The sequence below is a fragment of the Neocloeon triangulifer genome, unplaced genomic scaffold, assembly GCF_031216515.1.
Source record: "Neocloeon triangulifer isolate White Clay Creek 2 clone unplaced genomic scaffold, ASM3121651v1 ptg000011l, whole genome shotgun sequence".
NCBI classification, from domain to species: domain Eukaryota; kingdom Metazoa; phylum Arthropoda; class Insecta; order Ephemeroptera; family Baetidae; genus Neocloeon; species Neocloeon triangulifer.
In genome coordinates, this window is record NW_026775553.1 from 2,119,189 (window position 1) to 2,136,239 (window position 17,051).

The window sequence follows — 17,051 nt, forward strand, 5'->3', positions numbered from 1 at the left end:
GAACAATAAAAAAATATATCTATATTAGGAAATACCAGTATCAATTTTCACTGCAATATGCGGTGGAAACAAATCAAGTTTTTATATAAGAATCAATAATTGGTATTATTGATGGAAGTTGTGTTGATGAATAATGAAATGCAAGGCACGAAAATAAACCAAGCACGAAATCTGGGAGTTCAGCCACGATCAAAAGCCGCTCTTTTAGCCAATTTTAAGTCTCTTCAGCTTTATCTTGCTTAATCAAACAAAAGCGTGACCGGGCAACTTCTTAAATAATTACTGGTTTTTCAGATAGCGGCTGTGAAATGGACAATGCATAAAACGCCTCTTAGTCGGCCAATCTAAAGAAATTTTATCCTTATATTATTCAATTGCACTCATGACCGAGTGACTTTTTAAAATAAAAAAGCTACATGGGCAGGCAATTTAAAGGCGTTTAATCCTTATATTATTCAATTTTAAGCATGACCAAGTGACTTTTTCAATAAAATGCCTCTTTGGCAACCAATTGAAAGGCTATTTATCCTTGTATTATTCAATAGCAAGCTTGACCGAGCAACTTTTTTGATAATTTTATTTATCAATGAAATCTGGGGGCTTTAGCGCTTGGTCATTATCAAAAGCTGCTCTTTAAGCCAATTTTAAGACTATTCATCAATAATTAATTCATTGCAAATGTGACTTTTTCCACACGATTAAGAGCATGAAATAAAAGCCTGTATCTGCGGTTAAGGTAAAAGGCAAGAAACGCAACTAATATCGAAAGAAAAGAATATCAATTTTCTTCTACTTTGCATTATACTTTTTTAGTTATTTTCTTAAGTTAATTTTATAATTTAGAAGTATGAATTTATCACCAAATGCAAAATAAAATATGAATTACAAATACCGTGCCTAAAAAGTTGTAATTACATTAAAAGTATAAATTTGAGGTACTTCTAAGAAATTTTATATCCATCGAAATTACGATTGTCTTAAGATAGATCAGTGGAAAGGAAGAGTGGATTTGTGTGAATTGTCACTTGGGTCTTGGGACAAAGATCCCCATTTGTTCGCCCCTGCCTGTGCTTTCGAGTGACTTTCACTGCAAATGCAGTGGTCATCGCGAGCATCGACGGCGGCCGTGATCAGCAGCAATAATGCGGCGATAAGGAGAAAGGAGCGGGACAAGTTGAGGTTCAAGAGGAAAAGTGGCGTCGGCCGAGCAACCGGATGACGCGTTTCAGGTCCCTGCACCGAACGCTCCGGTCGCTCCGCAGAAGCGACTCGAGGAGAAGGGCCGAGAGAGTTTGAGGGGAAATTGTTCAAGATGGGTCGACAGACACCTTCGCGGCAGAGAAATTACTCCATCTCGTCTGAAGTGAGCTGCGAAAAGTTCTCAACTCTGCCTTGTTCTGCCCATTTTTCAATTGACTCTTTCCGGAAAAAAACCAGCAGTGAACAGTTCAAAGGTTAGTACGAGTGACCTTGACCTTTACTTGAATCAAAAAATCACAATCAATTTTTTGCTAGCAGAGATAGAATGAGAAAGGATAGGTGCTAATTTGCATTTTATTGTGGTGAGAATTTTGAGCACGCGCCTCTCCTTTATTAAAAAGACATTTTCAACTGCATCGTTGCAAATTAGCTCAGTAAAATATTTATTTTGATTTAGAGTGTAAATAATTACAGAAAAGCAATGGTTTTAAAATAGTTTTCAATTGGGAAGTTCAATTTCAGGATGGTGTTTTTTTTATTTAAGCTTTTTTATCTGTTAATAATTAAAAAATAGTAAAAAAAAGCTAATTTTCAAACTTTTTACTCTCACAGATACAAAGAAAGTTTGTAAATTCTATTAAAAGATTTTTAAATTTTAAATAATCAATAGCATTTTTAGGTTTTTTCCTGAATTTGTGCAATGAAAAGATTAAAAAATATCCATCAATAAAATTAATTGTATAGATTGTTTATTATTAACAGCTGATCTGGACATTTTCTGATAGTTTAAGGTCTTGTTTAATTTTCCCAAATAATAAAACAAAAACAATAAATATTTACTCTTGAATGATGCCAATACCTGAGTTTAAAATTCGAATTATTGAGCTTGTTTTTTCTTCTTCAATTTTTCAATAATTTATTTTTATTTAAAAGTTTTCAATCCTTTCATAATATTTGAGCTTGCAAAATTTCTTGCTAATAATACCACTTTTTCTTGAATAGTCACGTTTATTTGTGGTTAATTATTTTTCATCGACCAACATATTTCTCCGTTGGACAAAAAACCATTAGTCAAAAACGCGCCTGGCCGGACCACCATGTAATAAATAATTGTGACCTGGAAAGATACTTTGAACGCTTGGTTCCATTAACCCATTTTCGACCGATCTTCAGAACATAGCTGTAATTTGTGAATGCATTCCTTGAATGCAGGAAATCCGAAAATTACATTCGGAAGCGCAAGCTCGGTTTTCTTAGCTAATGGCAAAATCTTCCTCAACGCCTTTCACCGAAAGCAGTCACGACCTGCTGCAAAATCAGTACAAAATGAGATGTGCCTATTTAAAATAGCCGCACGTGAGAGATTCAAACGCGCGATTATTCGAAAATGAAGCGATAAAACGGCGGAATTTCGCGCCTCCCTTCAATTTATTTCTTCTTCTCTCCACACAGGAGAATGAATGAAATTCTGGTGGGTTGGTAATTTGAGTATTACTGCAATTTTCGGGGCGTGCGAGAGACGAACAAACTCTCCATTTGTGAGGAGGACCGGCCTTTTTCTCTCGTTTCGGAGAGAAAAGTAAATAGGCAGCTTCTTCGCCTGGTGTTTTTTCGGCTCGATCGACGTCGGCCTACTTTAAGAGTCAACACGCTGGAACGAGAAATTAGCTCACTTAATCAAACAGTGCCGATCACGTACGTGCAGCGGCGCACATCAAACCACCGACATTAGTTTTCTTTATTGATATTTTTCATTAATTTTCTTTCATTCTCATCGATTTTCCATCAATTTGTTAACTTATATTTTGTTTTTAACCCGATGTCAACTGCCATTTTGTGTTTTTATTAAAATTTAAGTATAAATTATCAATATAAAAAATTATATTATAACAATATAATTTTAAGAAAATCTAGCATTTCTTCTTCAAATTATTCAATTTTGAATGGAATGTAATAAAACCTACTCAATTTTTTGGCAAAAGACTCGATTTCTAATTTATAACTCATTATTAAGTCGTTTGTACTTAATTTTAAAATAGTATTAATTTCAAAAAGGCTTGGTTATCACGTTGAAACATAGACTGACCTGCATCGGAATCAAAAAGCGATCTGGATAGTTAACTGGTTTTCAACATACCTGCAACAAATAAAAGGAAAATGATTAGAAACAATTAAAAATCTATTACAGTAAATTACAAAACAAAAAATTATATTTCATTAAAAAAGTGACAAATATATAAAATTAAACTTTCATTTAATCTAAAGTAGATGAAACTTCCTACCAATTTTCTTTAATTCTTCAATTTTGAATTGAACCCAATTAAATGCCTACTCGATTTGACTGAAATATGTTGAAAAAAGCCTCAATTTCTAATTTTCAATTCATCCGAGAATATCATTTTTAGTTATTTGAATGCTAATTAATAAATACAAATTTTGAAATTCTCAACAAATGACATTTGATGCAAATTGCTCTTTTAACAAAACCTCTTTTCTATTTTCAACAAGTATCAATAATATTATGCTTGAAAAAAGTACCAACTTATAAAATAAAAGATGCCGAGTCATAGCTCGGAAAGAAAGCGTGTGTGTGTGTGTGCATCTGAGTTTGTTTCCTTTAGGAACGCATCAAACTCATTCTTGTGCGGCACAAACGGCTCCACTTTTCCGCGGGCTGTGTTACACACTTTGAAGGTCACCAGGACGCATACAAAAAGATGAATGGGGCGTAATTAAATTGATTACAAAACCGCCGTTAACAAAGCTAGATAGAGAGAGGAAGGAAATAGAAATTATCTTTGGAAGAAAGAAAGAAAGCGAACAATGCTGTGTGCGCCCTTAATTAGCATACATAAGAACGGCGCCTCAAACGACGTGTTACGAGAAGGAATTCAAATTTGGATTAATTGTTCTTATGCAAAAAATACTCGTAGGACTGCTGACGTCAATTTCCTCTCTTGTTACTCTTAAGAATTACTTTCTATTCCCTTGCAAGTGCGAAATTTATTTTTCACCGGCGCCTTCACTTGTCTTGCAAGAGAGAAAATTTAAAAGTTAAAAGTATAGTCATCATTCAAGTCATTATGAAGAGAGATTCTTTTATCTTTAGCTGATCAATTCATAACAATTTAATTTTTATATTAACAAACAATTTAAAAAATATTCAAGAATTTTGGTTCTAGAATTAAATTTGTGTTCTTTTGAATTTTAAAATATATATTTTGCTTCATTTTAATGAAATCCAAATTCTTTTGTTAACGAAAAATTATCTTGTTGTTTCAGGTTGCAAAGATGTGGTGTGTGGCGAAAAGGTCGTTCGACCAGCAGTAGAAAATCGAGGTAAAATCGGTGCGCGTCTTCTTCTTTCTTTCTTCGCGCTCTATTTACATAAATTATTCCTGAACTCTCTCAAAATGTTCCTAAATCACCGTCGACATAATCATTTGAATCGTTTTTTTTTTATAATTTAGGCGATGAAAAATGGCGCTTTTGGCCCTTGGCGCAGGCATGTCTACGGCAATGGCTGGACTTTGGGCGCTGCCCCTGCTGATCGCGGGAATCGCCTACCACCGCTACGAGACCCTCGACCCCGAGTCCAGGGTCATCGACGCGTCCAACAAGATCAAGGACGAGTACGACTTCATTGTGATTGGCGGCGGCTCGGCTGGGGCGGTCGTCGCAAACAGGTGAGAGAAAAACTATAAAAAAAAACCGGGGTATAAGATTTCCTTTTTTTTTTAACAAAAAAGTCCTTTCATTAAAGTATGCTAATAAAAATAGGACATTTATAAATTATATTGTTAATTAGAAAAAAAAACTTTCATATTCCTTACTAAATAAACTTGCAAGTTTTTTCAATAAATAGAGTTAAATTTTTACATCAAATTTTTTCACAAATTTAAAAAAATTTTAATAAATAGTTAACAATCTGTTTAAAACTGTGATTTTATTGAATCAATGTAACATAAGTTATGAAAATGAATGATGTAAAGCGTGCAAGTGAAGCGGCATAAGTTTCATTTTCTATCCGGAAAAGGAGAACAGAAAGCAAAATCGTATTTCAATGTGTAAGACGCGACCTGTGCGAAACTGCACATTCTTTGATCGAAAGCGAACGAGAGAAGTGAGAGTGCGGTGTATTAATTATTTAATGAATTTGCATTCGTTACGTAGCGTGAACGACGCGAAAGTATGCAACGTGCCCGACAGCACTGCCGAGCAAGTTGTCGAAATCGCAGAGTTAGAATATTAAAGGAGATCTCGCGTTCCTGGAGATTTCTATAATATCATTTTATTTCGTTTCATAGTTTTCTGCTTGGCAATTATTTAATCAAATTGTTGCCTTAAATTAGGCACTTATGATATCTACACTGGGATTAAAACTTCTGAACCTTTTCCCCTAAGATCAATAAAACTCTCTTAAATTTCAAAAATTCAGTTCTCTGACTTAAATTTTTCTAACTATGTCTCCTTGGAACATCAATTAGCGTAAAAATACTATCAAAATTAATTGGGCTTTTTTAAATTTTTGTAAAATGAGGTGCTTACACTGATACAAATGAATGTAAAAATAATATTTTTTTTTAAATTCCAATAGAAAAGAATGTTAATCAACAAAACTTCAATTCTTCCAATGAATTAAATTTTTCTTGGAATTTTTTTTTATCTTCAAATCAAAACTAATTGTTCTGTATTTTTTATTTAATTGATTTTTTAATTATTGTTTTAAATTTCAGACTGTCTGAAGTTCCTGAGTGGAAAGTGTTGCTGATCGAGGCCGGGGGCGACGAGACGGAAATCTCGGACGTGCCTGGGCTGGCCGGCTACCTGCAGCAGAGCGAGCTGGACTGGCAGTACCAAACGTCGCCGTCTGAAACTTCGTGCCTGGCAATGCACAACCGGCAGTGCAACTGGCCCCGCGGCAAGGTGCTGGGCGGCTCGTCGGTGCTGAACGCGATGCTGTACGTGCGGGGCAACCGGCACGACTACGACCACTGGGAGCGCCTGGGCAACCCTGGCTGGAGCTACGACCACGTGCTGCCTTATTTCTTGAAATCCGAGGACAATCGGAATCCGTACCTGGCCAAGACGCCGTATCACTCCACGGGCGGCTACCTGACCGTGCAAGAGAGTCCCTGGCACACGCCCCTCGCCCTCACCTTCCTGCAGGCGTGCCACGAGCTGGGCTACGACAACAGGGACATCAACGGCGAGTACCAGACGGGCTGCATGATCGCGCAGGGCACCATCCGCAGGGGCTCCCGCTGCTCCACGGCCAAGGCCTTCCTCAGGCCGGTCAATCTGAGGAAAAATCTGGACGTTTCCCTCAAAACCCTTGTCTCCAAGGTCAGTTTTCACCTTTCAAAAGCTTTCTCCAGCAATGTTTTATAAAAATTGTAATTAAAAACTCTTATTTGACCATTTTTTCCCGCAAGAATGATTCAGATCTAGGCTTAATAAATTTAGGAATTTGATCGAATAAGCGATTTATCACTTAAAAACATTAAAATAAATTTGGCGGGAAAAGATTATTTCAATTTCTAACCCTTTTGAATGCAAAATTATCAAATAAAACTTCAAATTCAATCATAAAATTTTTTCCCACTTTAAAATTCAAGAATAAAACTAATTACTACAGAGGACCTTTAAATGTGCATTTCTATTTTTTCAGATTATTGTTGACCCAGTCACAAAACAGACGTTGGGCGTGGAGATTTTGCAGAAAGGCAAGGCCAAGCGTGCAGTCCAGGTGCGCAAAGAGGTGGTTCTGAGTGCCGGGGCCATCGGCTCGCCGCAAATCTTGATGCTTTCAGGCATTGGCCCGCCAGATCATTTGGCCCGCTTCAAAATTCCCCTGGTGCAAGCTTTGCCAGGCGTCGGCGAGAATCTCCAAGACCACATTGGGCTGGGCGGCCTCACGTTCATCATCGACAAACCCTTCACGTTCACAAAGGAGCGCTTCCAGACCGTGCCAGTCGCCCTGGAGTACATTTTGAATGAGAGAGGACCTCTGTCCACGCTGGGTGGAGTCGAAGGACTTGCATTTGTCAACACAAAGTATACCTATTTAGCACTATCTATAATTTTTGATTAATATTTTTAATATTAAAAGAGGGAAACTGGTAAATTTTCTACCCCTGATTGTGAAAAATGACCAAATTTCATGACAAACATTGAAATCTTTGAAAAAATGGTTGTTAAAGGTTCATTTTTTTCCCGCCAACCAAATTTGAACCTGAATAAAAGTTAGTCCAGATTGGAAAATCACTATAATAGAGTTTAAAAGAGTAAATTATCAGCTTCTAATCAGTACTTTGGACTCCTCGCCCAGATTCAAATGAATTTGGCGCGAAAACAATTTAAAGGTTTTACGGGTAGAGGGGGTCGAATTTTTCGATAGCAATTTCAACATTGGTAATGAAATTTGGCATTCTTTCGCAATCAGCAATGAAAAAAAATAGTAATTTTTTTGTGACACTCTTTAAATAACAATAAATAGGGTATTTTGGAATTTTCTTCAACAAATAACAAAATTTGAAATAAATCATTCCAGGTACGCCAACCACTCCGAGGACTTCCCAGACGTGCAGTTCCACTTCGCGCCGAGTTCAGTCAACTCTGACGGGGGCGAGCAAATCCGGAAGATCCTGGGAATCCGCGACATCGTTTACAACACCATGTACAAGCCGCTGATCGGATCGGAGACGTGGACGATCCTGCCGCTGCTGCTGCGGCCCAAGAGCGCGGGCACGTTGCGACTGCGCAGCCGCAACCCCCTGCACCACCCCAACATCCGACCGAACTACCTTTCGCACCCCGAGGACGTCTTCACGCTGATCGAGGGGATCCGCATCGCCATGCAAATCTCCAACACGACGGCCTTCCGCAAGTTCGGCTCGCGGCCCCACACCATCCCCATGCCGGGGTGCAAAAAGTACGCGTTCGACACCGATCCGTACTGGGAGTGCGCCCTGAGGCACTTCACCTTCACCATTTACCACCCCACGGGCACGTGCAAGATGGGCCCGGCGCGCGACCAGCTCGCCGTCGTCGACCACGAGCTCAGGGTGCACGGCGTCAAGGGCCTCAGGGTCATGGACGGCTCCATCATGCCCATGATCGTGTCCGGCAACCCCAACGCCCCCATCATCATGATCGGCGAGAAGGGCGCCGACATGGTCAAGAACGCGTGGTACCATTCCAAGGAGGACGAGGACATTGACGAGTTGACGCAAATCGTCGACTCGGACGACAACCAAAGTGTCAAGTGATTATTTATTAACATTTTGTGTAAAAAAAAACGTTGCTGGTGAAAATTGGACTTGCATGCGTTCTTGCTTGGGATTGTTGCAGACTATCAAAAGTACGTTAAGTTGTGCGCCTTGAAATTAAAATTTTATAAAATTGGAATATTTAAAGAAAACACTGCTCAAATAATTTAAGTCAAAATTTCCTAACTTGAACAAAAATGCTCATTAATAAAATTTTATTTAAAATAATTCACTGATTCATAAAGTTCAGTTTTGTATATGTTAAAACTTTTCAAATGTGGTTTTCACCATTTTTTGTAAATTCATCTCCATACCAATTGTATTCAGTGCTCAGGCTTTGGTTCAGAGTCGTGCCTGCTCTCACTCGCAGCCATATTACCAAAAGGCCATTCATCCATCGATCAGTCGAAAAGTGTTGTGCTCGCGACAAATTTTGTGAATTGCTTTCTCATCCGACAGACGATTGTGCCAAGTTGTTGATGCGCGACGGACGGATTGTGATGTACAGCCGAAAGTGTTAATAAATTTCAAACATGGCTCCGTATTTTGTACGCTAAGTGGGCATGAAATCCGCTCCGACAATAAATCATTTATTTAATCATATAGACAAAATTTCGCCTGGCAAAAAAATACCAAAGGGGGCGGGTCCAGAATGAGCTACTGTTTGTTTGCAAATTTGAGGTTTCGCCGGTCATAAATTATGCAAACAAAGGAAGGAATTATTTCTGTCTTTGGTCTTGGGAATTACGTAAACGCATTAACTTTCTTCCGAAAGTAAAAGTGAAGAGACCTTCCTTCCTTAATTCCGAGACAATCGTGCAGAGCTCGTTTTGATTCAATTTATATTTAATCCAGAGTGATTTAGTGCGCTCGAGATGAGAAACCTTGGATCTTGTTCCTGAACCGAACATGCAAATGAGCATAGGTGAGACGAAGAGAGTGGCCTTGGGCGCTGGGAGAAGAAAGTATTCCAAAGACCAGCGCCGCATTTCAGTGAAGAAACTGCACAAATTTAATTGAAATGCAGAAATATTGAAACTCGGCAGAATATTTTGGTTTTAATAAATATATAAATATATCAATTGAATTTAATACAAATTTCAATATAATAAGGAAATGGTAATTTGAAAATTTAAAACAATTATTTGAAATTTTCTGGCTCTGTCGCCGCTCTCTAGTGCATAGTCTGTCCGTTTGAGGTGACGTCACTGGAGAAAGTGATCTCGGAGCGGCTGCACCTGTTGGAGCGAGCGACCTTAAAGGTAGTAAAGCACAACCTTGGTATACGTGACGCCTCGCAGCTCTTCCACGTGATGCAACAAAGGGTTCGATCCTCAATTACCAGTGCCACAATGGCCACTCAGCGCAGACGAGCAAAGATTGCACGCTCAAGTCACACTCGGCGGCGCGTTTGATCTGATGTTTTTCCGAGGGAGAAATTTATGCGCCAACCGACCTCGAACTTGGCACGTTCGAAACGCCAAAATCATGAACTTTTTCATAGCCTAGTGACGAACAAGATCGCGGGCACTGTTTCAATCATAAATTGGATTTCATTTATAATTGAACGCCAAAAAAATATAGTCAATTATATGTAATTTTTATTAATAAGTTCAAATCATATCAAATGGAGAAAAAATTTAAAAATATTTTTGGTTTTTTAAATTTTGTAAAATTTTTTCATTTAATTGATTGGGGATTAAAGTGCAAGATTAATTGAAATTAATGGTACTTGTAAAATCCTCTTACAACGACGAGCCAGCATTTATCCACTTTCCTGCGCGCCAAATTAGAAATCAGACGATAAATGCAAAGTGACGCATTATTATAAAAGCAGCTCCTTGAGTCACCCCGAGCGCCGTCCAAGAATCGACCCGCGCATGTTCAACAAATGCAACGCGACATTTGTTATTCATTCAGCGACAATCGTGTCGGAGGAAAGTGAACACAATCCAAGTATCCATTATTTGCCTTGTCATGTAAATCCGTTTGAAAGTGAAATGCAATTAAATCGTTGAAAAATTGCGGCTTTTAATTAAAATGGAATTTCACCTGGATCGATCCAAACTGCCGAGCAGAACCACTCAATTATTATATGTGAAAAATTAATTAATGAATGGTTTTGTTTCTATTATGAAATATATAAAAATGATTAGTTCAGCTTCATTATTTTCTCAGGTTGAGTTAAACGAGAGCAGCACTTCCGAGGCGGAAGAGCCGCTTTTATTTTTGGCCCGCCTTTGTCTTTCGGTGTTGCATGCACAAACTCACGTATCTCTGAACGCAAATCTCTCTCAGTCAGACGACTTTTGTAAATATTTACAAAATGCTTTTGGTGCCGCGACCAGAAATTAGCGAGTTCTACGCACACAGCTTCCTTTTTTGACAGAAATATACTTTGTGTCGAATGGAAATTGACAAATCGATGCTAATTATTTAATTTTACTTTTAATTCCCTACAAAGGTGAAATTTTAGGCTCAAAAATAATTAAAAAGTGTCAAATGAAATTGTTCAGCAATGTTTTTAATTTCTTTTAAATAGATAACAAAACAAAGAAAACTAAAAAAAAAAAAAATAGTGCAAATCTTAATTGAATAATTCCGTGAGTTTGATAAGTAAAAAAAAATCCGTTTTTAATTAAATTTATTTCAATCCCGTCTTCAGCCATAAGATAATTAAAAATACAAATTAAAAAAAAATTTATTTCATAGAAATAATACAAAATTTAAAAAAAATCTTCTTAACAAAATGTTAATTAATTCAGCAAGAGGAATTTTTAATCATTCACTTATTTTAAACTTATAGAAATTTGTGTGTAATTATTTGTAGTTGACAAGTTTAGGATGAGTGGCTTGTTTTTTTCATCTTCTTAGGATTCATGCTCTCATTCACGTGCTTGGAAACAAATAATGATATAATGACAACCGAATTGCGTGCCGCGACTTCAAAACGTCATAATAGAAACAAAGGATTGTAACGAAAATGCACTCTTCCTGACTCCAAATAGTTTTGTTGGAGTGCTCGCAGGAAAAAGACACAAACGTGACCGCAAGAGATGATTTTTATTTCGTTGCGTGAAATTTCACCTCCGAAAATCGAATGAAAAGGGTGTCTGAGATAAATTTTCCAGCTGCCGCAGCAGAGCAAATAAATTTCTCTTTTCGTCTGCAAATATTTGTGATGTCCGGCGAGACAGATTTCCTTTTGCCAAAAGTACAAGCTTAGCAATCAAGAAAACGAGATTCGGCGGAAATCGCTAATGGTCCGACCATCTGGTGCGGGAGCAATAAAATCACATGAATGAGAAAACTATTCGCTTGTTCAAATTGAAATTGGGATTTTTCTACTAGTCGTGAATTTATTCAAACAAATTTTTCAATAAAACAGAAAAAATCGCAGTTTATTATTTTTTTTAACAGCTCTTATTTAATAGGTACAAACAATTAACAAATTGGGAGGGCAATCACAAGACACCCCCCAGGAAGATAGTGGCGGGAATTTTTTTTAGCTCGGCTCTAAAAATTTAGCACTTTCCAACGGGCTGGACTCATGAGGAGTTGGTACTCCCGGGGTCGGAGCCGAAGTTGGAGCCAAGATTTAAAACGAGTGAATCGCAGATTTTAAATAAGTCGATACGGGTAAAGAAAAAAAATTAAGGCGGGTTAAAAAAATTAGCCTGGGTCAGGGGGTTGAAATTTATCCCTTTGGATTTATCCCGGGATAGCTTTAAAATCGAACCGGGAGAACCAATTCAAGAGAATAGCGCCCATTATTATTATTTCCATTCATTTCCATTATTATTATTACTGTTAATTTTATTTATATTATCACTATTATTAAACTATGATTATTATTATTAGATATTTGTAATAAATGTTTTTTTCATTAACTATAACATATTTTCCTCAAATTCAGTCGCCATGGAATAAAAAATGAATGCCAATTTTTAAAATTTGTTGCCTCAACAAATTCCTCCTTTCTTTTTGCAGATTATCGAAGCTCAGTGCTTGATTAGCCATGGCGGCGCCGAAAGCGTCGACTTACGCAATTCGAGACGCACACTCTTTCTGCCTGCCGGTGGCGGCGACCAACTTGTTCAAATTTATTATTATTAGATGGGCGTGACTTTTGCTAGGTCGGCGGCTTCTGCGGCTGGGCGAGCAGATCGCTCGCGGATAAGAAACTCTTTTTAATTCATGATCTGATTAATGGCCTCAGAGCCAAATGCACACGGGCCGAGACAAAGAAAGAAAGAAAGCACCACTTTTCGTTCTATTAAAAATCCATTAAACGATTTTCGCTCTTCCGCGTCCGACTTGAAAACTTTGCATTAATTCACAGCAGATGGTCTCCCTTTCACGTCTCCATGCAAATTTAATCTGATGATCTCGCAATTTTTTTAAGCTGTTTTAACATTACGTAAGTTTTTGTTATAAAAAATTTAAAAATAAATAATAATAATAATAATTTGTTGGTAATTTTCCCTCAAATATTGTAAGAAAAATTTAAGAGTCTTAAATTTTATAAGACACTTTTGTAATTTTTGGAATTTAGCATTGCCTTTTTTTCTAAAATAATTTTCATCTCAAACTTGCCAAACGGAAATTGATAAAAATTTCACCAAACCACCCCAATTAAGATTGAAAAATAAAATCAATTGATAAATCTAGATCAAAAATTTAAATTTACCGTATTAAGAAGTATTAATTTCAGAATAGAAATCGTTAGCTCCTCTTTAAAACAAAATTTTTCTAGAAGATAATTTTTGCTTTTTCCTTTCCTCGTTTGAAATAGAGGAAATTTTCTATATACACTTGTTATTGGCAGAGAAAATAAATATCACGACTCGATAATGTGCTGATTAAATTTCACTTTTCTGCGCATTTCCGATGCGCCTGATCTGATCGACCTGCGTGTTTGTTTGTGTCTTTTTGATTGATCTGGTGATTAAGTTTATTACGATGGGAGCCGAAAATTATATCATACGCCACGGGAGGAAGATGCTCTCTTCTGGTGTTAGGCAATCGACCGAATCGCCTTGGGCCGTCGTCGGGGAAAAAATATCAGCTTTCTTCTCGTAATAATCATCAATCGCACGGTCGCTCAAGTCAAATGATCGCAACGCTATGATAAAATATTATGAGCTAAGAGGCGCATCTCGCGACGCCGGCCTTTTCACTTCCTACTTTTGACAAGCAGTAAAAATTAAAACAATCACGCGTTCAGAAGCTGTCTCAACTCGCCCAATTCTGGCTTATTATTTTGATATAAAATTGGGGAAAAACTATTATATCGATCAATGAAAGATTAATTTTTTAAACAAAATTAATAATCGTTCCCTAAATTTTAAAAATTAATCTTCTTTAAAAAAAATATATATAATCCTCTGTGGATCCAGATTTTTCATTTATAAAAATGGGAAAGTCGATCAGCGAGAAGAAACTGATTCTTAAGAGTTTCATCTTCATTCGTGTCAAGTGCGCCACAGAAAGAAAAGTGCATTTTTTTTTATTTATTCATCTCAAGCACAGAATCGTGCAGCTGTTTGATCGAGATATTACGAAAGAAAGTGAAGAACAAACAACGATTCACGGCTGCTTCCAGGTTCATTATAACCACCAAGGCTGTGAGATTCGGAGAGAATAAAAAAATAGAAAATAAATGGAGGAGAATGAAAGAAAGTCCTTCAAAGAAAGGTCTGACGGAGCAAGCGATGCGTGAATCGATTGTTTCCAAGGATTAAACATTTGAAAAGACTGTCAAAAAGTCAAAATCAAATATTTATTTCAACATTTTCTTTCAAATTGATGTAATTGAAATTGTTGAATTAAATTAACAATGTCCTTAATTTATGAAATATCAATTTATGTTTTGGAAATTATGATATTTTTAAAACGTTTTTTCTAACCTAAAATGAAGTTTAGGATATTATTTTTATTTACAATTTTAAATTTCACTAGGAATCAAATTTCTATCTTCAGCTTAAATTATGATTTCAGTTTGGAAACTTGACATCATTTGACATTTGACCTGTGATTTTGCTTAGATCAACTAAACGATTCAAATTAATCTTAAATTTTATTCTGTGGCTACAAAAATTCTTTTCTAAATGCCAAATTTTGAAAGTTATTAAATAAATATTAACTTTACTCCCCATCTAATCAATATAAATTAGGTTTTAAATTTCCAGATTTTTACTTCAGATCAGAAAAACAAAAATCTAGTAATTTCAAACAATCCACAAATTTTTTCTATCCAACAGCAAATTTGCTTGCAAGAAAATTCGAAAGAGAATTATAATTAGAAGACTTGCAAGCAGTCATGCGCAGCTTATTAATGTGAGAGACAAATTATTATCTCTATTCATGAATAGAAACTCATTTTCTTTTTTCTTGTGACACCTCGCTTGGTCGCATCATAAAGTGCTAATGAGATCCTCGCAGACTGTAAATATCAGCTGCAGTGGCACGTACACAAAAAGCAAATACGCGCTGAGCTTTTCTCATCCCACGCACCCAAGAAACAAACGCAGAGAGAGGTTAAAATGTAGGGCACACGACGTGAAACGAATTCCAACGTTTCAAGCACGCACGCGGCTCTTCTTTTTGCAGAGCACAGCGGCCTTAACCTTTCGGGATCACCGATTTACAGAGGTGCTTTTTTTAATTAACTTTCGACGGGCCAGTGAGAAGAATCTATTAATTTTAAGAACAATTTTCTAATGGAATCAATCATTTTTTGAACAAAAATATTATCCCTTAAAGTAAATATTCTTGAATAAAATTATTTATAATTCAACAAATTTAATGATTGAAGAAAATTTCTGAATAATTTTTATTTAGAGAAAAAATCCTTGAATTCTTCGTCTGCCCAGCCACTTATTAATCACGATGAAAGTTTTAATTCTTCCGCTCTAACATTTTGCTTGCAAAATTAATCTCATCCGATAATTCTTCATCGGATTTTAAACAATTACTACAAAATGATGATGTTGACTGATAATTAGAAAATGGCGATCCTGTGATGAAATAGTGGAATCAAATTTTAAAAAATTGTTATTCTCAGGTGAATTGAGTTCAATTAAAACTGAAAATTTTACAATTTTTAGTTGATAAAATCTTTCATGATGGTGCAGCATGTCGAATTTTGAATAAAATTATATGATATTTTGTGACGAGAACAAGACGAGTTTCACTTCTTTGTATTTATGGCATCTCAAAGAGAAAGAAATGGCGTGCATTATTTATAATCGAATCGAGAGGTGCATACAAGAAGCGCCGATGATCCGTATCGCATTTCAAGAGCAACTATGGCATTTTCTCTTTCCACAGAGAGCAATTTTATTCATAATTTATGTGGGCGGATTAGAGCTCAGCTTGGCAGATGAAAATGTGCATTTTCACTCCAATCGCAGACTTCTCATTACAAATATTGGCCTTGTGGTGAATGTACAAGTCAAAAGGACAAGAGCACAAAATCTAATCAGAATATTTTGCTTTTTCATTTCTCATTTCATCATTTAAGTTTAAAACCTTTTCAGCCCATTTTTATTATTAAATTTCATTTCTTAATGAACAATAATAATAATTAATTCTTCAGAAATAAAATAATAATTATAATTTTTTTTTAATTTCAATTTAATGGAAATTAACATTTGAAGAATGTTAAATTTGGCAGCGCGTCTCTAATTGAACTAATTAACTTGCATTATTAGATTAAATGCTTTGAAAATTGAACGATTTTTGTTTCCCACAGCAAAATTTGTGACGTCAGCGAGCACGTGCGGATCATTTGAAACGCTCTCCTTTGGCACTTGTTATTAATTTGGCGAGATTTCAACCGAGGCCGTCAGGAAACTTCATGATTTTCGACAACATTGGGCGCGAGCATTATTAAGTCATTATATAATGCAAAATTAGATTCCATTTGGGTGACGTTACCTGAGTTATTTTGCAAAAGGTTGCGCAGGAAATTTTGAGCGACAGAAATAACTGAACAAACACTCTGAAATGCGGAACTCGACGCGCGCCAGAGAAAGTACAAAATTCTTGATTGAATTACGCGACGACGCGCATAAACAAGCCGCGCAATACAATCGGCCGCTAAAATTCACCTTGTTACGTGCAGCGCCGTTTAATTTGTATTGCCAAAAAAAGGTTCACGCCATAAAATCACTTTTCTCCGAAGCGTTTTTTCCAGACACTTTTGGTCATGAGAACTTCTCACAATTATTTTCTGCTCCAAAAGATGTCAGAAGAAAAAGTCGATTAAAAAAAAATCATGAAAGTATTTCTTATTTATTCTAGTTTCACATAAAATCGAAATGTTACGAATTTAATTGAAGAAATAATTTTGAAACAAGTCATTTTTTGTCACAGATATTGTGAAGGTTGAAAAATATTGATCAAACGATTCAAATAATTTAGAACTCTTCATTGTTGTAATTTTGAGGTCGTCACTTTTCAAAATTAGCAATAATAAAATTTACCTCTAAAAACTCCTAAACAAATTTTTATTTTATTGATTTATCTCATTATTTTTGCTTTAGCAACTCACCTTGTATGGCTGAGCATTCACAT

The 17,051-nt window shown here is 36.3% G+C and overlaps 2 protein-coding genes across 3 annotated transcripts in view; one reads left to right on the top strand and one right to left on the bottom strand.

Moving 5' to 3' along the window:
- The window catches only part of LOC132195930 (flotillin-2), a 104,915-nt gene that overhangs the window by 59,975 nt on the left and 27,889 nt on the right, over positions 1-17,051 (bottom strand). The gene's annotated exons all lie outside the window — the stretch shown is intronic.
- LOC132195890 (glucose dehydrogenase [FAD, quinone]-like) lies at positions 1,303-9,505 on the top strand. 2 transcript variants are annotated; one of them, XM_059618176.1, is made up of 6 exons: positions 1,303-1,454; positions 4,483-4,548; positions 4,671-4,886; positions 5,937-6,546; positions 6,872-7,257; positions 7,754-9,505. In XM_059618176.1, exons 3-6 carry the CDS (start codon positions 4,681-4,683, stop codon positions 8,469-8,471), a joined length of 1,920 nt encoding a protein of 639 aa, XP_059474159.1. In that variant the 5' UTR covers positions 1,303-1,454; positions 4,483-4,548; positions 4,671-4,680; the 3' UTR covers positions 8,472-9,505. The 2 variants fall into 2 exon arrangements, with proteins under 2 accessions (XP_059474159.1, XP_059474158.1); XM_059618175.1 differs by having other exon boundaries at positions 4,483-4,539; positions 7,754-9,504.